This window comes from Ranitomeya imitator, chromosome 3, assembly GCF_032444005.1.
Source record: "Ranitomeya imitator isolate aRanImi1 chromosome 3, aRanImi1.pri, whole genome shotgun sequence".
In the NCBI taxonomy this organism is placed as follows: domain Eukaryota; kingdom Metazoa; phylum Chordata; class Amphibia; order Anura; family Dendrobatidae; genus Ranitomeya; species Ranitomeya imitator.
Genome location: NC_091284.1, coordinates 413,113,082 through 413,137,163, shown reverse-complemented (window position 1 = coordinate 413,137,163; position 24,082 = coordinate 413,113,082). Strand labels below are relative to the sequence as shown.

General features: G+C 42.6%; 1 protein-coding gene across 1 annotated transcript in view; it reads right to left on the bottom strand.

The window, feature by feature from the left end:
• Window positions 1–24,082, bottom strand: part of RCAN3 (RCAN family member 3) — a 41,660-nt gene that overhangs the window by 12,902 nt on the left and 4,676 nt on the right. Inside the window, exons 2-4 of the mRNA XM_069757138.1 lie at window positions 21,308–21,557; window positions 12,836–13,009; window positions 9,985–10,156 (exon numbers count right to left, since the gene is read on the bottom strand). Coding sequence (XP_069613239.1) covers window positions 9,985–10,156; window positions 12,836–13,009; window positions 21,308–21,508 — 547 coding nt within the window. The 5' untranslated portion in view covers window positions 21,509–21,557. The remainder of the gene's footprint in view (window positions 1–9,984; window positions 10,157–12,835; window positions 13,010–21,307; window positions 21,558–24,082) is intronic.

Here is a 24,082-nt window from a genome sequence, read left to right as displayed (position 1 = left end):
TATATCTGTGTTTCCACTTCATCGTGCCCATTGCCCAGCCAGTGATAGATGAGTCTGCTGGTACATTGACCCATAACGCAACATTCCCCGTGCACGCTACACAACAACATTGTGACCCTGCTGAAAGTCAGGTTGCTCTTCCCGCATACCATACCACCTTACACGGGGACAAAGAGGAAGGTGCAGATGAAAGTGCAGGTTCCTTCATCAGGTGGGGGGAGGAATACTAGTTGGCGACGTCACTGGCACAGGGCCTCTCATAGTACGCAAAAGTGTTGCTGCCGGTGGGAGGCGCCCCCGCCGTGCAAACACACCGCTGTACTTTGAGGGGCCCTGTGCCAGTGCCAATGCCAACGAGTGGGCCCCCCCCTGCTTGCTCAGGATCACAGCACTTGCAAAGTTGAAATACTTACCTCTCCCTGCTCCACTGCCGTGACGTGGTCCAGATTTACTGGGCCCACTAATTACTTGAACCAGCCCTACCCCCCACAACTTTAGCCAAATGACCCCCAATTTCAAATGCCTTCCAATTATTTTAAGGTAAATTACGCTTGACAAGCTTCATTAAGAAGAATGGATGGTTTTGACATTAAAATGGGCACTCTAGGTGTTTTCCTGGCCCCCACTCACTGCCGACTATGCTGCCCCATTGACTTGCATTGGGTTTCGTGTTTCGGTCGATCCCGACTTTACGTCATAATCGGCCGATTTCACTCGACCCGACTTTGGACATAGTCGGGTTTCGCAAAACCCGGCTCGACTCTAAAAAGGTCAAGGTCGCTCAACTCTACTAGTCAGTAAGGCTTGATTTAAATCAGTGATTTAAATCAAAGTTTCTACCTAAACTAGTTCTTGCTACTTTAACATGCAAGTAGATGAAGATTTTTAGAATCACTTTTTATATTACTTTTTTCTCCCCAGTTTAATGGGTTAATCATTCATATTTGGACACCACTGTTCTGTTGTACTTAGGAAGGAGAAAAATAATCCTGACCTTAATAACAATTTAAATAGATTTATTCAACTGAAACAATAACAACATTACAGCATAAGTTATTTGCTTAAACAAACATCCATGTTTGTTAACTAATTTGGCTAAACAAAATATATATATATATTATAAGAAACTTAGACTGTCAACCCAGCCGACACATGAAAAACTTAAATACTACTGTCCCTGCTGTCCTCTGTAGCTCACTTGTCGTCATCTTCATCATCTTCTTCTTTGTTCCTATTCATAATCTGGAAAAGAAAAACAAGCTTTCCTGCTTTATTGGGTCCCAACCGATTTCTCAATTTAGAATGAATGAGTCCAAAGGAAGAGAATATTCTTTCAACGCCTGCAGAAGAAGCTACTGCTGTTAAAAGTGAAATCATTACTTGAACAGTCTCTAAATCCAAGCGCTTAAGTGACTTCCACCAGTTTACTGGTGTGACCTTCCTTAAAATATCTTCAGCAAACATATATTTCTTGAATGGTTCCCCCTTAGCTCTGAAGTTTATTATAGTTGGCATTAAAGATGGATGATTTCTGGATACCCATGTCATAGCTAACTCCTCTTCCTCAGCACTTAGGTTTTGACCCTGATATTGGATATTGACAATATTTGCCAAAAAATGAGCTGGAGTCAGTGCTTGTCCCATTCGTTTGTTTACTTTGTTTACTGCTTGTAATTTAATTCTGTCCATGTGTAGTTCTGTTTTTAAGTGTTCACTCAGTTCCTTCCAAATTTCAACACCATCTGCAATAAAACAGCTATTTTTCTGTATTTTGTTTAAAGCTTGAGAGATGGGTTTCAGGAAGCTCAGCATATGTTCAACATTTCTCTTAAGCCCAATGTTGAGGATTTTGGCCGTGACAGTGCCATCTATTTTATCTCGATTTTCTTCACAAAGTGTCATCAGAATAGGCCAGTTTTTGATATACTGCTCAAAACAGTCCACCACAGAGTTCCATCTAACATCTTGTAGGAGCGTTAGCTTGGCTCCACCCATCCTTTTCAGAGCTGCTGCAGCAAAATGATTATTACGGAAGTATTTAGCAATTTCAACAACATTAGCCTTTATTTCTGGAACACTTAAGTCTTTGGCTAAGAGGTGCAGCAAATGAGCACTGCAACCATATGTTATTAGCAGCTTTGTATTCCCTCCCTGCTCTTCTAAATCTCTTCTCATCTTGGATACGTTTGCAGCATTGTCAGTGACCAAACTGCGTACTAGACATTTGAATTTTTGTTCACATGTCATTATAGCTTTTACTGCCACTTCTTGTAAGTATTCTGCTGTGTGTGCATTTCCTGATGTATCAGTTGTTTGTGCAAGGAAGACTTTACCTTCTTCTGTTGTTATACAAGCACATACAATAGGATCATTGTGGACATTACTCCACCCATCAATACTTAGGTTAACAATTTTACCCTCCAAAGCTGTTGCACATTGCTCCATTTCTCTGTCATACACTTGATCCAGCAGTTTCCCTGCAACATCAGCTCTGCTGGGTGGACTGTATCCTGGTCTCAGTGACTGAACCATATTAATGAAATGTGGGTTCTCAGTCAGACGGAAAGAAGAGTTTGTTGCATAAATAAACTGGGCAATTTTTTCATCAATCAACTCTTTTTCTAATCTGCTAGTTCTTATCACAAACCTATCTATGGTGGTTCCAGGAGGTAAAGGTTTTTTCTTCCTTTTGGGTGATGGTGATATGTGGCTGTGGGTGTCTGATGATGATGCTGCTGCTAATGAAGCACTATCCTGGATGGATAACTCTGAAACTGTAGAACAGGATGATGGTGATCTTGGAGGTGGATAGTTTCCAGAATCCATGAATTCCCCTAAACAAAAAAAGTCAATGCTGTTATTTTATTGTTTATACAATTTCTGCTTATTGTACACAACACATCACTGCCCCAAAAGGAATATTTGTTTTTCTTCATAACTGTACCAAATGACAGTAACATGCAGTAATAATAAGAAATATAAATATAATTTTTCTCACACATGACAGTTCAGTCTTTAGAAATAGGATTCAATAAAAATGTTTACCAACCTGAAGATCCTGCCTGTTCAGAAGTGTTTCTTTGGTCATCTTCATCACCGCACTTCTCATGATGTTGCCTCATTCGCGCCACCAGGCCTTGCATCTCTTTGTTGCATCGTTTGCATTTTGCACGCATGCCTGCCTTACCGATAGGCGAAGGAGCTTCATTAAAATATTCCCAAACTGGGTCTCTTTTACGGCCTGCTGCCATTATAAGGAAAGAATGTAATAAACCTCAGATCGTACACACAAACAGATCCAGACTTGTCTGTCTGTGGCTATGCTGCAGTATTGTGCTCAAAGTTTCACTTTCATTTTCTTGTCTGCTTGCCCTTCCTCCTCCTCACACTTAGATTCACATTCTTCTTGTGTTGTGCAAATCTATTCCACTCCAAACAATCAGAAACATATTGTCTAACTTCTTGGACTTGGCACTGAAGGGGTTGATTCTGTATTCATAGGTTTGTAGAACAATAGGATTAAGGTCTTTTTCTCAACTCTGTTCATGTTGTAACATTTTTGCCGTGAAGAAGAGGCTGGGACCTCTGCGGAGTCAAATTCAGTTTTGAGAACTGCGTAAGTAAAGTGAGCGTCTGTGATAATATAGGAGAGAAACTGCCCACTAATCCTACAGAAACCTCTGGAAGAGCATGGCATTGTGAATGTTACACATATACAGCCTTTATTCTACTGAGTTAAACAACTCAGCTTTATCTCATGATGGAAGAACCTTTGGATGGTAAAATATTTTCCTCAAAAAGCAGTTTATTGAAAAAAATCCGATTTAAATAAAAAAAATCCGATTTTTTAAAAATTTTTTTTAAAAAAACCATTAATTTTTATCCACCCTGCTTTGAGCACATGTGACAGACGTGACAGTCTGGAGACACCATGGATAGCGATCTGCTGCCTGCAACATCCTTCAGCATGACCGGTTTGGCAGTGGGTCAGTAATGGTGTGGGGTGGCATTTCTTTGGAGGGACGCACAGCCCTCCATGTGCTCGCCAGAGGTAGCCTGACTGACATTAGGTACCGAGATGAGATCCTCAGACTCCTTGTGAGACCATATGCTGGTGCGGTTGGCCCTGGGTTCCTCCTAATGCAGGACAATGCAAGACCCCATGTGGCTGGAGTGTGTCAGCAGTTCTTGCAAGATGAAGGCACTGAAGCTATGGACTGGCCCGCCCATTCCCCAGACATGAATCCGATTGAACACATCATGTCTCGCACCATCCACCAATGTCACGTTGCACCATAGACTGTGCAGGAGTTGGCGGATGCTTTAGTCCAGGTCTGGGAGGAGATCCCTCAGGAGACCATCCAACGCCTCATCAGGAGCATGCCTAGGCGTTGTAGGGAGGTCATACAAGCACATGGAGGCAACACACACACAACTGAACATGTTGATCCAGAGGAAGGCAAAAAAAAACCATGTGGCAAAGAGTAAGCTCCACATTGGGGAAAAAAATTCCTTCCCGACTCCACATACGGCAATCAGACTAGTTCCCTGGATCAACGCCCTATCAAGGAATCTAGTGTATATACCCTGTAACATTATACTTTTCCAGAAAGGTATCCAGTCCCCTCTTAAATTTAAGTAATGAATCACTCATTACAACATCATACGGCAGAGAGTTCCATAGTCTCACTGCTCTTACAGTAAAGAATCCGCGTCTGTTATTATGCTTAAACCTTTATTCCTCCAAACGCAGAGGATGCCCCCTTGTCCCTGTTTCAGGTCTATGATTAGAAAGATCATCAGAAAGGTCTTTGTACTGTCCCCTCATATATTTATACATTAAAATAAGATCACCCCTTAGTCTTCATTTTTCCAAACTAAATAGCCCCAAGTGTAATAACCTATCTTGGTATTGCAGACCCCCCAGTCCTCTAATAATCTTGGTCGCTCTTCTCTGCACCCGCTCTAGTTCAGCTATGTCTTTCTTATACACCGGAGACCAGAACTGTGCACAGTATTCTAGGTGTGGTCGAACTAGTGACTTGTATAGAGGTAAAATTATGTTCTCCTCATGAGCATCTATGCCACTTTTAATGCATCCCATTATTTTATTTGCCTTTGTAGCAGCTGCCTGACACTGGCCACTGAATATGAGTTTGTCATCTACCCATACACCCAGGTCTTTTTCATTGACGGTTTTGCCCAGAGTTTTAGAATTAAGCACATAATTATACATCTTATTACTTCTACCCAAGTGTATGACCTTACACTTACATTTGCAACTGAAATATTTCATTCAGTGATATCTAGGATGTGGTATTTTAGTGCCCCCTTTATTTTTTGAGCAGTGTACATGCTTATTTCCTTTGTGTGTATTGGAACAACACAAAAAAGTAAATTGGACATAATTTCACACAAAACCAGACAAAATTGTTGGCACCTTTCTAAAATTTTGGGTAAGCAACTTTGTTTCAGGCATGTGATGTTCGTTCAAACTCACCTGTTGCAAGCAACAGGTGTGGGCAATATGAAAACCACTCCTGAAACTAGGTAAAAAGGGGAGAAGTTGACTCAATCTTTGCATTGTGTGTCTTTGTGTGTGCCACAATGAGCATGGAGAAGAAAAAGAGTAGAGAACTGTCTGAGGACTTTTAGAACCAAAATTGTTTAAAAATATCAATATCAACAATCTCAAGGTTACAAGTCCATCTCCAGAGATCTTGATGTTCCTATGCCCACAGTGTGCAACAAAATCAAGAAGTTTACAACCCAGGCCACTGTAGCTAATCTCCCTGGACATGGACAGCAAACAAAAATTGATGAAAGGCTGCAATGCAGGATAGTTCGGATGGTGAATAAGCAGCTCCAATAAAGTTTCAAAGAAATTTAAGCTGTCTGGCAGGCTCAGGGTGTATCAGTGTCAGCACAAACTATCCATCAACATTTGAATGAAATGAAATGGTATAGAAGGAGAGCCACTGCTGACACAGAGACATAAAAAATCTAGATTGCAGTTTGCCAAAATGTACTCGAGTAAGCTAAAATCCTTCTGGAAAAGTAAAGTATCGTCTGGACAGATGAGACCAAGATAGAGCTTTTTGGTAAAGCACATCACTCTACTGTTTACCAAAAACAGAATGAGGCCATCAAAGAAAAGAACACAGTACCTACAGTCAAATATGGTGGAGGTTCAAAGATGTTTTTGGGTTGTAATGCTGCCTCTGGCACTGGGTGCTTTGACTGTGTGCAAGGCATCATGAAATCTGAAGATTACCAAAGGATTTTGGGTTGAAATGTAGTGCTCAGTGTCAGAAAGCTGAGTTTGCGTCCTAGGTCATGAGTCTTTCAGCAGGACAATAATCCCAAACATACTTCAAGAAGCACCCAGAAATGGATGGAAACAAAGAGCTGGAGAGTTCTGAAGTGGCAAGCAATGAGTCTGGTTCTAATTCCCATTGAACACCTGTGGAGGGATCTTAAAATTGTTGTTAGGAGAAGGCACCCTTCAAATATGAGAGACCTGGAACAGTTTGCAAAAGAAAAGTGGTCTGAAATTCCAATTGAGAGGTGTAAGAAGCGATTGATTGCAGTTATTTGCTCCAAAGGATATACAGCCAAATATTAAGTTGAGAGTGCCAATAATTATGTCCAGCTCATATTGGGGTTTTTGTGTGAAATATATGTCCAATTTGCCTTTTTTTCCTCGTTTTTTTTGGTGTTGTAATACACACAAAGGAAATAAACATATGAATAACTAAACATGTGTACTTGCAATAATTTTCTCAAACAATTTCAGGGGTGACAACACGTTCAGCCATGACTGTATTTTGTTATAGAAGTACAAACTGCGGTTTACTCGCTGTCCTTGTGTCTACCGCTGAGTCACCAGTTCTCTCAGTGTCTGATATTGGCGGAAGTGCTGACGTCACATTGATCGCCAATCAGTGATTGCAGCTCTGACTGCTCAGAGCCACTGAGATTAGTGATTAGTATTGGTTGCAGCGCTGACATCATATTAACAACCAATCACTGAGCTCACCTGATAACGCTGAAGCAGTTTCTGTAAACTTCGTTAGAATGAGTAAAACTTTCATAGAGGATTACACAGCCACTCTCCAACCATATTGGCTGATCGATAACTCCTCAGTGACCATCCTGCTGCTGAGATCTCACACTGCTTAGTACAAACTACAGCTGACAGTCAGGTTGGGTGGGAGGAGGCTGAATACAGTTGGACTCAAGTAAATCATTAAATATTTAGACTCATAACATGCTCATCTTAGTATCACAATGAGATCTCACTAATCCGATCTAACATCTATTGCATTCATTTTGTATTATAATTCTGGTGACAGATCCACTTTAGTTAACAGAATTAGTTCACTCAAAACACACTACAGGCCGGGCAAAACGCGATCCAGATATATCAATGATAACCCATCTATTGTTTTAAGATATTTAGTTCTGAATATGACAAGGCAATGCTGAGCCTGTGGCTCACATACTGTATTTGTATAATACCATGTGTAGATCCAACACAAGAATACTGTGGATTGTGGTGGAATCGGGAAACCATCTAATTTGTGTATGGAGGTATCAGGTTATAAGATTATGTCGGAGTGAGAAGGCATGTTCAAGTAAAACACTCAAACCTTGTGATACTTAACCCAGGCACAAGGGGGGACAGCTTCAACAACTCCCACTGAAAGTATGGGCATGTGGGTTGGGAAAAAGAGTTGGCGGCCGAATTAGTGCGTGGGTGACCACTATCTTATGCCAATGGACTCTTTAACAATCCGAGTGGATTAGCTGCATGATACCATTTTTATATGTAGCTAATATAAAATTGAAAACACAAATATATGTATAAGAGGATCCTGTCATCTGATTTATGCTGCACAAACCACAGGCAGCACGAACTAAAGTCTTGCTGTATTATTGAAGCAGTAAATCACAAAGTCCAAAAAAGTGAATTAAATGGCACTTCTCCTAGATAAATGCAAGACAAATTTCCAGCAGAAGTACATAGCCAAAATAAGAAAGAGGTCCATTAGATAAAAGTAAAAAATCTTTATTGAAATTAATCTTAAAACATAATTAAAAAAGCAGAAATATCAAACAGGGGACGCTGCTGAGTCATTCATGTAAATTGTACAAGGTATTTCTAATCAAACGGATCTAGAGATGTAACATAAATGTGGCACCAAATAAATAATACTAAGTCCAGTGACCGGCTATACTTAAATTGTTATACCATAGAACCATAAGCGAAGCAGGTGGTGAAACGTGCGTCGGGGTGAGGGTATCTACTCCTCGGCTCCTTGAGGTATTGAAAACTACTAAGGGAGGTTTTACTGTTTGGAGCCTCGAACAGTGCTTTTTCACCTGAGTGCACTTATCAATAAGATCTTTTGTCTTTTTTCTTCTCACTGGAGACTCAGTGGCTATGTATTGATCACTAGATGATTCTGGCCATTATTGATTATTCTTTTCACCAATGTCTGTATATTCTGCCACCATTCCATTCGATTTCATCGGATATTGAGGTTTCATTTTAGAGGGGATTCCCTTATGGTTCTATGGTATTACAATTTAAGTATAGCCGGTCACTGGACTGAGTATTATTTATTTGGTGCCACATTTATTGTTACATCCCTAGAACCGTTTGAATGGAAATACCTTATACTATTTACATGAATGACTCAGTAGCGTCCCCTGTTTGTCATTTCTGCTTTTTTAGTTATGTTTTAAGATTAATATCAACAAGGATTTTTTAATCTGATTTAATGGATCTCTTCCTCATTTTGGCTATGTACTTCTGGCTGAAACTTGTCTTGCATTATTGTATCTGTTAGGGTTGGCGGAACGCACCGAATATATTTATTAGATGGGATTGGTGCGTTCGCAACCCGGGATCCACCGTGCAGGAAAGAACCTACTGCTCAGTAAATGGCGGCACTACATGGCGGTAAGAACCAGCTCTGTTAGCTTCACAGAGCAGCCAAGAAAGCAAAGCTCTGTGCCCTGTTAGACTTTCACAGAGGCACAGGCTAACCACCCAATGAGAGCAGTCAGTGGTCATGCATGCACACAAAACTCCTCGCCGGAGATGCCAGCATTCTAGGGGCTTATTTCAGCCGGGTCCCTGAACACATACAAACACATGACCACACTGGCGCAAAGCACATAACATAGGAAGATACTAGCGCATGGCAGTGCGGCCATACGAGCCTTAAATAGTTGCAGCACGTACAGGACCTTCCTAGAAGGACCAATGGAAGTTGCTGCAGTACTGAGCATGTGACCCTAGATCTCCACTGAGAGATATTACCCTGCGCATGCTCAGTGTGTGCAAAGCAGGACTTAGTCCCAGAAAAGCCTGCTCGCCGCAGATCAGTGCAGGGTACAATATCAGAGCCTGGAGAGGCAGCAGTAACCCTTTGCACAGTATCAGCCCCAGCGAGACACTGGGACCGTCATCTCCGCTGAGCAGGCTCCACTGCGGCCGATGCAGAATGGGAAACCGCAGCAGACACGGATCGAGATTCCCCCTGTGCAGCAGAGGAAACTCGACTCCTAACACTATCAGTGTATATTTTGCACTGAAAGGCTGCTGTGTTTCATAGAAAACAACTTTGAAAAGTCGCACAGGGCTATGGATCTCTGAGGACTTCTTCCCATCCAGCTCCAATAGACATACAGGTCTCTTCGTATGTGTGTCCATAGGAAAGATCTATCAGAGAAAAGGATCAGCAGGGGGACAAGCTAGTGGGGATTTTCCTCGGTCTAGTCAGCTGACACATGGATTCAAGATGGGTTTTTAGAGTAAAACATATACAGCTGCAAAAACGCAGCAAGACCCTCATGCTGCCCATGGTTTTTGCAGCATGAATCAGATGACAGGATTCCTTTCTCTTTATTATTATTTGAATCTCTCAAATACATATTCATTTGTGCCATTTCTGCTTGTGATGAATGACTTACCTGGGCCAAGCTTTGAAACGGCGCAGAGCAAATCATAGTTGATCACTGGTGTTGGGTCCTCGCTTTGCTTCCATCCTACAGGTGGAGATGCTGGTGGTGAAATCAGAAACTGTTTCATTGGCTGAGGAGGTAACAGAAAGGATTTCTCCCCTTCTTCATTAGATACTTGGGCCTAGGGAAAGCACAGAGGGGGGGATTATTATCATTACAACAGGGCACGGAAGAATTCACTTTTGCATTTCAAGGCCATTACAAAGTTACAATAAAAAATCTACATATAGGAAAACAGTGCCATTGTGGTCGTGTCAATGGCTACCAATAAAGTTCTTAAACTAAATCAAATGATCTAATTGCTTTGTGTGAACATCAAGCCTACTCATAGTTCAACAGCCTTCAAACTGACAGCAAATATTCACCATTTTATTATATGGCCTAGCCATGCATTAGAAAATAACATTTCTAATGCCTACAGTGGCATGAAAAGCTTGGGCACCCCTGGTTAAAATTATAGTTATTGTGAACAGTTAAGCAAGTTGAAGATTACATGATATTTTAAAGGTCTAAAGTTAAAGTTGACACATTTCCCTTTTATTATAGGCAAAAAAATATATATTATCATCTTTTACATTTTAAAAATTACAAAAAGGAAAATGGGTCGATGCAAAAGTTTGGTCACCCTGCATAATTAGTACCTAGTAGCACCCTTTTTTGAAAATACCACAGCTTGTAAACGCTTTTTGTAGCCAGTCAATTCTTCTTTGAGGGATTTTCATACATTCTTCCTTGGAAAATTCTTCCAGTTCTGTGAGATTCCTGGGTCGTCTTGCATGCACTGCTATTTTGAGGTCTAACAACAGATTTTCAAAGATGTTCAAATCAGGGGACTGTGAGGGCCATTATAAAACATTAAGCTTGTGACTTTTGAGGTAGTCTATTGTGGATTTTGACATGTGTTATGATAATTATCCATTTGTAGAAGCCATCCACTTTTCCACTTCATGGAATTATGGAGTTATGTTTGCATCAAGAATTTGCTGAAATGTCATTGAATCCTTTCTTCCCTACCCGTGAAATGTTCCCCTTGCCATTGGCTGCAGCACAACCGAAAAGCATGATTGATGCACCCATGCTTAATGGTTGGCGAGATGTTCTTTACCTGAAACTTTGTGCCCTTTTTACTCCACACATACCTTGTGTTCACGTTGTCCAAAGAGTTCAATTAAAACCTCTTCGGTTGACAGGATTTGTTTCCAAAATGCATCAGGTTTGTTAAGATGTTCTTTTGCATACTTCTGATGCTGAATTTTATTGTGAGGATGCAGGAGAGGTTTTCCTCTAATGACTCTTCCACAAAGGCTATATCTGTGCAGGTGTCTCTGAAAAGTAAAACAATGTAACACAACTCCAGTCTGCTAAATCTTTCTGAAGGTCTTTTGCAGTCAAGCGGGGGTTCTGATTTGCCTCTCTAGCAATCCTATGAGCAGTTCTCATAGAAATTTTGCTTGGTCTTCCAAACATTATCTTGACCTCCACTGTTCCTGTTAACTGCAATTTCTGAATTACATTTCGAACTGAGGAAACAGCAACTTGAAAGTGCTTTGCTATCTTCTTATGGTCTTCTCCTGCTTTGTGGGCCTCCACCATTTTAACTTTCAGAGTGCTAGGCAGCTGCTTAGAAGAATCCATGATTGCTGTTTTTTGGCTCAGGTTAGAGGAGGCTGGTTTTTATAAAGCAGGGAAATTTGCATCACCTGGCCTTTCCTAACGATGACAGTGAACAAGCCATAACCCTAACAGGCTAAATAAGGTCTGAAACCGTGGTCAAAGTTATGTGAGCACACAAATCTCCAAGGGTGCCCAAACTTTTGACCCATTTTCCTTTTTGTAATTTGTAAAATGAAAAAAATGACATTTTTTTTGTACTAAAATACATATAGGTAAAAGTATCATCTTTAACGTTAGGCCTTTTAGAGATAATTTCATCTTCAACTTGCTTAACTGTTCACAGTAACAGTAATTTTGACCAGGGGTGCCAAAACTGTTACATGCCACTGTACAAGCCCATAACATAGATAATATAATTGCTTTGTTTTGGTCTAGGTTAGGTCGCATTTACAGTATTGTTTCTCCACATTTCATATAAGAGAGAAATCCCCTACTTTCCTTTGTATAGTCAAGAAATATAAGGCTAAGTTCACACTGGATGTATTTGCTGCATTTTTTATGCTATTTTTCAGCTGCGTTTGACAGTACCAGCTATGTCTATGAGATTTCAGAAATCTCATGCACACACATTGGTTTTTTTGTCCTCAGTATTTTGTGCTTTGCTTGTTTTTTAGACATAGAGCATGTCACTTCTTTCAGCGTTTGTTTCACCCATTGATTTGAATGGAAAAAAAATGCATTAAAAAATGCAATAAAAACCTGCATTTTTGCTGCAGCTTCTTTCCTGCCAAGCACTCAGGTTTTGCTGCGGAAAAAATAATGCAGCAAAAACGCCCAGTGTGAACTTAGCCTAAAGATCCTGCCCGCAGCCACCACTAGAAGGTGCATATAAATCTATGCCTCAGCTCAGGAGCTGAAATCCATACGCTTAGCAGGGTGTGTGGATGCCTATCCCTGCAATGCCAGAGGAGGGTTCTGAGTGCTAAGTATTAAATCTTCACCTATATCAGCCCCAGTGTCATGAAGCTGTACAGGTCAATGCACATTGGTTTTTTTTCCAAGGCTAGTCACCCCTAAAATACAGTATGTCAGGCCAAGAGGAAACGTAAGAAAGGGCAAATCTGTATGCACTGAAACCCAGACGTTCCTCAGTATGATGGAAAAACATTTAAGGGTTATACTGTACCTGTGCAAAATACAACTTCAACTTCTTTCCATTAAAGTCTGACTCGTGCAGTTCGATTCTCGCTCTAGCTGCGGCTTCTGGGTTACTAAAATTAATTCTCACTCGCCTGAAACTTTTGAACAACTGGAAAGAAACCTGGTTATCGTAGATTGTGAAGAGAGCTTTGAATCTTTCCTGCAAGAAGGTAGAAAAAAAAATAATAAAGGGACTGTCCACTAGTCGAGTAACCCCTTGGAATCCCTCTGTTTTCCCCCAGTAAAATAATGAGATCTATACTATGCAGGCTGTGTTCCAGCGGTGTTGGCACTGGCTCTCCCAGGGATCACGTGACATTATGTTACGCAATCCCTGAGGCCCATCAGCACTCAATCAAGACATCCAGAGGAAGTGAGAGAGGGGTGAGTGAAGCTAGTGTTGATTGGTCACAAGGATCACGTGACATAATATCACGCGATCATCGGGAGAGACACTACTGGAACGGCACTGGCACTGGAGTGGAGCACAAGTGTTATTATGTTAGTGGGGGAAACATAGGGATTCAGAAAGGGTTGTCCGAGTAGAGGACAACCCCTTCACCATTTTCAATAAAATAAAAAAAAAACATTTTTTTTCAACTATTCTGGGTGATGTGGACAAAGCCATGATAATGCAAATAGCTAACTCATTGATAAGAGACATTGCTATGAATATGAAAGGACAACACCCGGGTTTGATGCTTAAGGGGTATTCTAATAATAACCCCTAGATCTGTGGAGGTTGGTGGCCGGACCACAACAGATCTAGAAGTTAACAATTGTCCAAGGTTCGGCTCACTGAGCCTTTTTCAAGCAATGGGTGTTAACAATGACTGTGCTTTTATACAACCAATTTGAATTAATTTGCATGTTACAGTTGCCATTAATGAATACATAAGCAGACATTTGTACAATTTTCTATAAGCGTGCATATAATATCTTATCAGTGCAATCTCTGTGCTTAATAAAGTGCCTTTGTGCTATATTCTTAATAAAATATCATATTTCCCAACTCACTCCTTTGTTTCACGGACTATCTCATTAGCGTAATTTATATTTATAATAGTCATATCTCATAACCTTCACCTTACAGCTATCCGATGACTCCACGTGGAGGACTCTGTTTAGGCCGTTATCGGCGTTCATACAAGTCTATTGCGCATGTCTACAAAGCCAATTAACCTGTCACATAATGCCGGCCAATAGGAGTTCCAATACACTTTCACTTTACTAGCGCATGCGCACTAGCGTTATGTCAGCGCCGCAGCGCCATCTTGGATGTGGCAGAGCATTCCTATCATACTTACATGAGCCGCTGTTCAGATCAGGCGACAGCGCTCATTATATGCTATATGAGCCACTATTCCAAATATGTGACAGCACTCATAGTAACGTCTTTATACTTTATATAAAATGTATATTCCTGAGTGCATTTAAGCTGTTTGTCTAAAATGCGGAATAAATATATTCCTTTAATGAAAATAACGTGGCTACAAGGATATGTATATCACTCAGACATAACGGACGGAAACCTTACTCAGGCTAACTCCATTAGTCTATGCTTTTCCAAGTCGACGCACAGCCTCTCCAGGCCATAACATCACACTTTAGAACAAACAAAAAAGTGAACATATATAATTTACCATGTATCTAGATATCAGACAACAGCTAAAAATGATTCATTTGCAATAATCTTTGTATTATAGACAGGGAACCACTACTACAGGTCGACACCTGTGACAGGCAAATTAGAAAGAACATTTTTTCAAACAGTGAAATTCACTTTTTTTCAAAGGACCAAAACTAATGGTATAATAATCATTAATCCTCCATATGGGTACTTCATCAAGCGGCTGGTGAGGAAATACACGAGACCCACCGGTGTATATATATATACAGTGGGGCAAAAAAGTATTTAGTCAGTCAGCAATAGTGCAAGTTCCACCACTTAAAAAGATGAGAGGCGTCTGTAATTTACATCATAGGTAGACCTCAACTATGGGAGACAAACTGAGAAAAAAAAATCCAGAAAATCACATTGTCTGTTTTTTTAACATTTTATTTGCATATTATGGTGGAAAATAAGTATTTGGTCAGAAACAAAATTTCATCTCAATACTTTGTAATATATGCTTTGTTGGCAATGACAGAGGTCAAACGTTTTCTGTAAGTCTTCACAAGGTTGCCACACACTGTTGTTGGTATGTTGGCCCATTCCTCCATGCAGATCTCCTCTAGAGCAGTGATGTTTTTGGCTTTTCGCTTGGCAACACAGACTTTCAACTCCCTCCAAAGGTTTTCTATAGGGTTGAGATCTGGAGACTGGCTAGGCCACTCCAGGACCTTGAAATGCTTCTTACGAAGCCACTCCTTCGTTGCCCTGGCGGTGTGCTTTGGATCATTGTCATGTTGAAAGACCCAGCCACGTTTCATCTTCAATGCCCTTGCTGATGGAAGGAGGTTTGCACTTAAAATCTCACGATACATGGCCCCATTCATTCTTTCATGTACCCGGATCAGTCGTCCTGGCCCCTTTGCAGAGAAACAGCCCCAAAGCATGATGTTTCCACCACCATGCTTTACAGTAGGTATGGTGTTTGATGGATGCAACACAGTATTCTTTTTCCTCCAAACACGACAAGTTGTGTTTCTACCAAACAGTTCCAGTTTGGTTTCATCAGACCATAGGACATTCTCCCAAAACTCCTCTGGATCATCCAAATGCTCTCTAGCAAACTTCAGACGGGCCCGGACATGTACTGGCTTAAGCAGTGGGACACGTCTGGCACTGCAGGATCTGAGTCCATGGTGGCGTAGTGTGTTACTTATGGTAGGCCTTGTTACATTGGTCCCAGCTCTCTGCAGTTCATTCACTAGGTCCCCCCGCGTGGTTCTGGGATTTTTGCTCACCGTTCTTGTGATCATTCTGACCCCACGGGGTGGGATTTTGCGTGGAGCCCCAGATCGAGGGAGATTATCAGTGGTCTTGTATGTCTTCCATTTTCTAATTATTGCTCCCACTGTTGATTTCTTCACTCCAAGCTGGTTGGCTATTGCAGATTCAGTCTTCCCAGCTTGGTGCAGGGCTACAATTTTGTTTCTGGTGTCCTTTGACAGCTCTTTGGTCTTCACCATAGTGGAGTTTGGAGTCAGACTGTTTGAGGGTGTGCACAGGTGTCTTTTTATACTGATAACAAGTTTAAACAGGTGCCATTACTACAGGTAATGAGTGGAGGAAAGAGGAGACTCTTAAAGAAGAAGTTACAGGTCTGTGAGAGACAGAAATCTTGATTGTTTGTTTCTGACCAAATACTTATTTTCCACCATAATATGCAAATAAAATGTTAAAAAAAACAGACAATGTGATTTTCTAGATTTTTTTTTCTCAGTTTGTCTCCCATAGTTGAGGTCTACCTATGATGTAAATTACAGACGCCTCTCATCTTTTTAAGTGGTGGAACTTGCACTATTGCTGACTGACTAAATACTTTTTTGCCCCACTGTATATATACACAGAGAGAGAGAGAGAGAGAGAGAGAGAGAAGATAAAAGCAGTACATGTATCGGCCATGTGAAAACACAGACAAATATACATTTCTCAAAAGTATTTTTTCATAAAACAATTTTCAAAAATTTTTTTTTTTTTTTCATAAAACTTACAGTTAAAGATGGAGATTCTTAGCGCATAAATTGGCCAATTCATGTGTGCCCATCTACCACGGCAAGGTGATCTCCCCCTGATGGGTCCTACTCTACTGTACATGCCACTCTTGGGCCACCAGCCTACAACTTTGGACAAACATGTCACTCTGGGCTAAACCTACAATTTATGGGAAGGTAGAGTTGATTACCGCCCCATAGGACCCATCAGGGGGAGATCACCTTGCCGTGGTTGATGGGCACACATGAATTGGCCAATTTATGCGCTGAGAATCTCCATCTTTAACTGTAAGTTTTATGAAAAAAAATTTTTTGAAATTTTTTTTATGAAAAAATACTTTTGAGAAATGTATATTTGTCTGTGTTTTCACATGGCCGATTCATGTACATGTGCTGCTGTGATCTTTTTTATCTATGTGTTGCAGTTTGCAGGTTGCACGTGTTCACATTGGGAGTGCTGATTTTTATATATATATATATATATATATATATATATATATATATATATATATATATATATATATATATATATATATATATATATACATATACACACACATATATATATGTATATATATCTATAATATAACGCTGGGAGCGTCACTCTGTCCGAAGCCTTTATAGACTGCGCTGGCGCAAGCGCCGGCGCAGTCTGGCCCCCACAGAGTGACGCTCCCAGGAGATCGCGGTATGCGTAAACACTGAACGCATACCGCGATCTCCACCGGAGAGTCAGGGACCGCCAGGAGGGTAAGTATATTCACCTTTCCCCGTTCCAGCGCTGCGTGCGGCTCCGTCTCCCAGCTCCTCTGCTGTGACAGTTCAGAGGGCGCGATGACGCGCTTAATGCGCGCCGGCGCCACCCTCTGACTTACCAGTCACAGGCAGAGGAGCCGGAGTGTGTCTTCAAGAAAATGGCGCCGGAAAGCGCGGACTGCGCAGGCGCTGATTCCTGCAGCCGGAATCGGCGCCTGCGCAGTCCGCGCTTTCCGGCGCCATTTTCTTGAAGACACACTCCGGCTCCACTGCAGGTGTGTCTTCAAGAAAATGGCGCCGGAAAGCGCGGACTGCGCAGTCGCCGATTCCTGCTGCCGGAATCGGCGCCTGCGCAGTCCGCGCTTTCCGGCGCCATTTTCTTGAAGACACACCTGCAGTGGAGCCGGACGATAGGTGAGTATGGTATTTTTTTTTTTTTTTTTTTATATGGCAGCAGCATACGGGGGCATACACACTGGAGCGTCTTATGGGGGGCATATCATACAATGGTGGCGCAGGATGGCAGCAGCACATGACAGAACGGGGGCAGAACGGGCGCAGGATGGCAGCAGCACATGACAGAACAAGCGCAGGATGGCAGCAGCACATGACAGAACGGGCCCAGGATGGCAGCAGCACATGACAGAACGGGCGCAGGATGGCAGCAGCACATGACAGAACGGGCGCAGGATGGCAGCAGCACATGACAGAACGGGCGCAGGATGGCAGCAGCACATGACAGAACGGGCGCAGGATGGCAGCAGCACATGACAGAACGGGCGCAGGATGGCAGCAGCACATGACAGAACGGGCGCAGGATGGGAGCAGCACATGACAGAACGGGCGCAGGATGGCAGCAGCACATGACAGAACGGGCGCAGGATGGCAGCAGCACATGACAGAACGGGCGCAGGATGGGAGCAGCACATGACAGAACGGGCGCAGGATGGCAGCAGCACATGACAGAACGGGCGCAGGATGGGAGCAGCACATGACAGAACGGGCGCAGGATGGCAGCAGCACATGACAGAACGGGCGCAGGATGGGAGCAGCACATGACAGAACGGGGGCACAGGATGGGAGCAGCACATGACAGGATGGGAGCAGCAAATGACTGGAGGCGCAGGATGGGAGCAGCACATGACAGAACGGGGGCGCAGGATGGGAGCAGCACATGACAGGATGGGGACGCAGGATGGAGCAGCACATGTCAGGATGGGGATGCAGGATGGAGCAGCACATACCAGGATGGGGACGCAGGATGGAGCAGCACATGACAGGATGGGGATGCAGGATGGGAGCAGCACATGACAGGATGGGGACGCAGGATGGAGCAGCACATACCAGGATGGAGACCATATACCAATATAAATGCTCGCCACCCGGGCGTAGAACGGGTTCAATAGCTAGTATATATACACACATATATATATGTGTGTGTGTGTGTGTGTGTGTGTGTGTGTGTGTGTGTGTGTGTGTGTGTGTGTGTGTGTGTGTGTGTGTGTGTGTGTGTATATATATATATATATATATACATATATATATATATATATATATATATATATATATATATATATACAGGTCCTTCTCAAAAAATTAGCATATAGTGTTAAATTTCATTATTTACCATAATGTAATGATTACAATTAAACTTTCATATATTATAGATTCATTATCCACCAACTGAAATTTGTCAGGTCTTTTATTGTTTTAATACTGATGATTTTGGCATACAACTCCTGATAACCCAAAAAACCTGTCTCAATAAATTAGCATATTTCACCCATCCAATCAAATAAAAGTGTTTTTTAATAACAAACAAAAAAACCATCAAATAATAATGTTCAGTTATGCACTCAATACTTGGTCGGGAATCCTTTGGCAGAAATGACTGCTTCAATGCGGCGTGGCATGGAGGCAATCAGCCTGTGACACTGCTGAGATGTTATGGAGGCCCAGGATGCTTCAATAGCGGCCTTAAGCTCATCCAGAGTGTTGGGTCTTGCGTCTCTCAACTTTCTCTTCACAATATCCCACAGATTCTCTATGGGGTTCAGGTCAGGAGAGTTGGCAGGCCAATTGAGCACAGTAATACCATGGTCAGTAAACCATTTACCAGTGGTTTTGGCACTGTGAGCAGGTGCCAGGTCGTGCTGAAAAATGAAATCTTCATCTCCATTTCAGCCGATAGAAGCATGAAGTGCTCCAAAATCTCCTGCGGTTAACGCTGCTATTAACCCTGTGTGACCACCTTTTTACTATTCATGCTGCCTATACAGCATGAATAGTAAAAATATCTAATGTTAAAAAAAAAAAAAAAAAAATAGTTACATACTCACCCTCCGGTGGCCCCCCGGATCAGGAACTTGCCTTTCCAGCTCCGCGCGACGCCCCGGTGACCACTGCATGCATTGCGGTCTCGCGAGATGATGACGTACGGTCTCGCGAGACCACAATGCAATCTTCAGACCGGACCGCGCGACATGCATCAGGAACCGGCCGCTTCGATCCGGAGGCTCCAGGAGGTGAGTATGTAACTATTTTTTATTTTAATTCTTTTTTTTTTTTTTAACAGGGATATGGTGCATACTACGTGGCTCTGTGCTGTATACTACGTGGCTCTGTGCTGTATACTACGTGACTGGGCAATATACTACGTGGCTGGGCAATATACTACGTGGCTGGGCAATATACTACGTGACTGGCCAATATACTACGTGACTGGGCAATATACTACGTGACTGGGCAATATACTACGTGACTGGGCAATATACTACGTGGCTGGGCAACATACTACGTGGCTGGGCAATATACTACGTGGCTGGGCAATATACTACGTGACTGGGCAATATACTACGTGACTGGGCAATATACTACGTGGCTGGGCAACATACTACGTGGCTGGGCAATATACTACGTGACTGGGCAATATACTACGTGGCTGGGCAATATACTACGTGGCTGGGCAATATACTACGTGGCTGGGCAATATACTACGTGGCTGGGGAATATACTACGTGACTGGGCAATATACTACGTGACTGGGCAATATACTACGTGGCTGGGCAACATACTACGTGGCTGGGCAATATACTACGTGACTGGGCAATATACTACGTGACTGGGCAATATACTACGTGGTTGGGCAATATACTACGTGGTTGGGCAATATACTACGTGGCTGGGCAATATACTACGTGGCTGGGCAATATACTACGTGGTTGGGCAATATACTATGTGACTGGGCCATATACTATGTGACTGGGCAATATACTATGTGACTGGGCCATATACTATGTGACTGGGCCATATACTACGTGGACATAGATATTCTAGAATACCCGATGCTTTAGAATCGGGCCACCATCTAGTATATATATATATATATATATATATATATATATATATATATAGTCATGATTACTACTATGTGTGTTCTACCGGCATGATTAGGGAATGTAGAGTGCTGGCGGCAGATGATGGCTAAATGTCACAGCCATCATTTGCAGGCAAAGATGCAGGCTCAGTCCTTGGGTCCACAACAATGTCAAGGAGCTGGCGTGTGATGTAACTGTACGTCAAATATCGGTAAGGGTTAGTATAAAATTGCAAAAAGACCCCTGAAACTGGAAAGCTGTAAAGGATTACATACAACCAGGTTATGCTATTTAAATTTCTTGTTTGAAGTAAGTTCAGTAATAATGTTTCTCACTGAAACCGGTCTGCAAGTACTTGTTCCCAGAGAAGTATACACATTTCCTTCAGTTGCACATGATTGTACTTGCTGTCAACATACGACAACAGCACTTACTATACAGATCTACTGACTGACTTACAGTAACATTTGACAAATATATGTGTGATATAGACATGACCTTGTAGAGCTGCCTACAAGCAAACAGCATGTGTGGACTAGAGAGGTACAGTGTGGACACCGGTGTCTGGGACAAACATGCCCTTCTCTCCTCACTACTAAGAATAAGAATCATTCCCTAAGTTTGGACTGAAATCTAGAGAAGAATCACCCCATAGCTAGACCTACCTTCTGATCCTCTACCTCAAAGACCGACTCGTGTACACTACACGCAAACAGAGACGTTGGAAGGTCACTAAAATCCATTAATTCTTCAAGGTCATCATCATTTTCACCAAAGATCATTTCTTCTTCTTCCTCCTCTTCTTCTTGGTCACTGCTGTATATATCCGAGCTTTCATTCCAGGACTTCATGGTGTCTCTCAGCATTGTAAAATTTGGTATTCCGGGGGAAGGCTTCAATTCTTGTCAAGAAAACCTATAGAAAAGGTACAGTTAATAGTGAATGCAAGCCTCCAACATGGCGCTACATATGTATCATAGGTACAACATGTTCTAATAAATAATGCAGATAATAAGTGAAATCATGAGTTTGCACCGACACAGCGGGATCCAGACTGCAATAAATAGGGGAACTATACAATCAGGATCAAAGGTCCATGAAAACGACCAATACTGTACTGCACCCATACAATGCCCATATAGCAGCATCATAAGGTGCCCAGAATATCCAATCTATCCAGAAGAAACACAGACGGAAGCTTAAAGTGGAGCGTCACACCGGATTCCGTAATGCAGAAAGTGTCTGGCCAGTTTCCTAGGTAACAGAGATGCATCGCGCAAGGCTCGCATTGGTAGACAAATCGACTGTGTTCTATATAATAGTGGTATTAGATCATTCTCGAGAGGAACGGGGCTCCATCTGAATATCCCAATACTACCCCACGTTTATTTTTTATTATTATTTTAATTTCACTATCCAGAGTCACTTATGAAGATTTCATTCTCAGTAATCTTACACGAAGCCTTCATACTTCGTTACTGGTAAATAATGGCAGCGGTTTTCGACAAAATCATCCAGAAGCCGCAATTTCCATACCACAGCCATCTTGTGGTCAAGAGAGGAAGTGCATGTGATCGTCAATTCTCGGAAACGCTCCTCGTCCGCCGGTCTTAATCATCAATGAGACACTTATTTATTAACAGCGTCGCTTCAGGATTTAGGAGCTGTCACCAAGTCACAAGTGGACGGCTTTTGCTCTCAATTTCTTCCTGCTGCTTCCCTGTGTGGTAATTTCTTACCACAACCATCGATATAAAATAAAGGCGCCCTAATGGCTGGAACTGGATGATCGGATAAAATAAAATAAGAAAAAGCACACACAACATACTCAGGGGAGCAAGGAATCTGTCAGGCAATCCCAGACACTGGTGATTCCGGGAAAGTATACTGTATGATCGGACCACAGCCGGCTATTCCCAGCGCTGTTGCAGGTCAATTAAGGGCTCGCTCTGGGCTTTACATAGGCAGAGACCAATGAATCCTCAACAGCAGCGCTGAGAAAAGCCGGTAAAGAGGGGGGGTGGTTCTTCAAAGTATACTTGAAAGTATATTTTCTCCAAACACCAGAATATTTCAGGGAAAAATAAAACATGGTTGCGGTCGTGCAGCCAGGCAGCGATTCAAGATGCCAGAGGTTTGGGCAGCATGAATCGACTTACGGGTTGTCACAGCCAAAGGTGGCGCGCACGTGGTTCGTGGACCCACTGTGCCACAGGGCCGGACCTGCCTAGGAAGGGGTATAGCTAAGCGGCTAGCTGGTGTTCACTGGAGCTCCCGATGGTAGAGACAGACCGGGTTGCAGGTAGCCGCCAGGTACCACTCCCAGGGTCGGGTTCGCTAACACACGGAGACGTGACCGAGGTCACTGACTAGCATGGAACAGACTGATGGACTGTACGGACAACTTAAATATTGAAGATAGATCCTTGTTCACACATATGGTTATCAGGAAACAGTTTTGGAGCTGGCCGCACTAGAACCAGGGACAATGGACTCCGGACTGGCAGCACCGGGACATGAAGATAGGGTATAGGTACCGCAGACGTGGTTTCAGGATTAGGATACTGCCAAAGCAGTCACAGGAACATAGACAAACTATAATATAGAGAACAAAAAGGATACGGGAATAACTTTAATAGAATGGGGGACTTGGAAACATACAGATGCACACATCAACACCACTTAGAATAACTATAGGGGTTGCTCAGGCACCTACCAATTGGGCAAGCTGCCTTTTATACAAGGCTATTGGCTTGGGAGACATCTTGCAGGTGAGTATTTAAACTAAATTTACCATATGCACACGCTGCCCCTTTAAGAGCAGGGGAGCTGCCGTGAAACGTGCTGTTGCACGGTGTGCACTGAGGAAAGAAGAGGATCACTAGGGAGCTACTGTGGCAGGGGCGGTGGGGTACATCAGAGTCCCTGCATGAAGGGAGGAGGGGAACCATGCGGGGGTGCCGGCCACAGACCTCACACAGGCTCCCTTTAAAGTGGCTATTTCCGGCCCCCCTGCTTTGACTGACAGCTTTTATAGAAAAAACACCAAAAACAGGCAAAGATGCTTACCTGTCTAAACAGGCCTCAATACAAATGCACAAGCAGGGTGCAGCGGACCCAAACAAAATAGCAAATGCACAGGTGCGATACCTAATGAAACAGCCAGCCTTCAATAAGGGTTTGGCCGTGTGGTACACCAATGCACTAAGATAAAATACTCTGTATGTGGCGTGTTCACACAAGGAATGCAAAGCGTCTGGCTGCAGCCTATTAATGACGCCATATGGCGGGCTGCCCAGTGCTAAAATGCATCCTGTGTGAACAGAGGCCACAGTGTACAGAACAATTCGGGCCCAGCTGCACCCTGCAAAAAATATACGTGCAAAAAAACATATAAATATATGTAAGGTCTTAGTTGAAATGCTTGTGCATTTGTATTG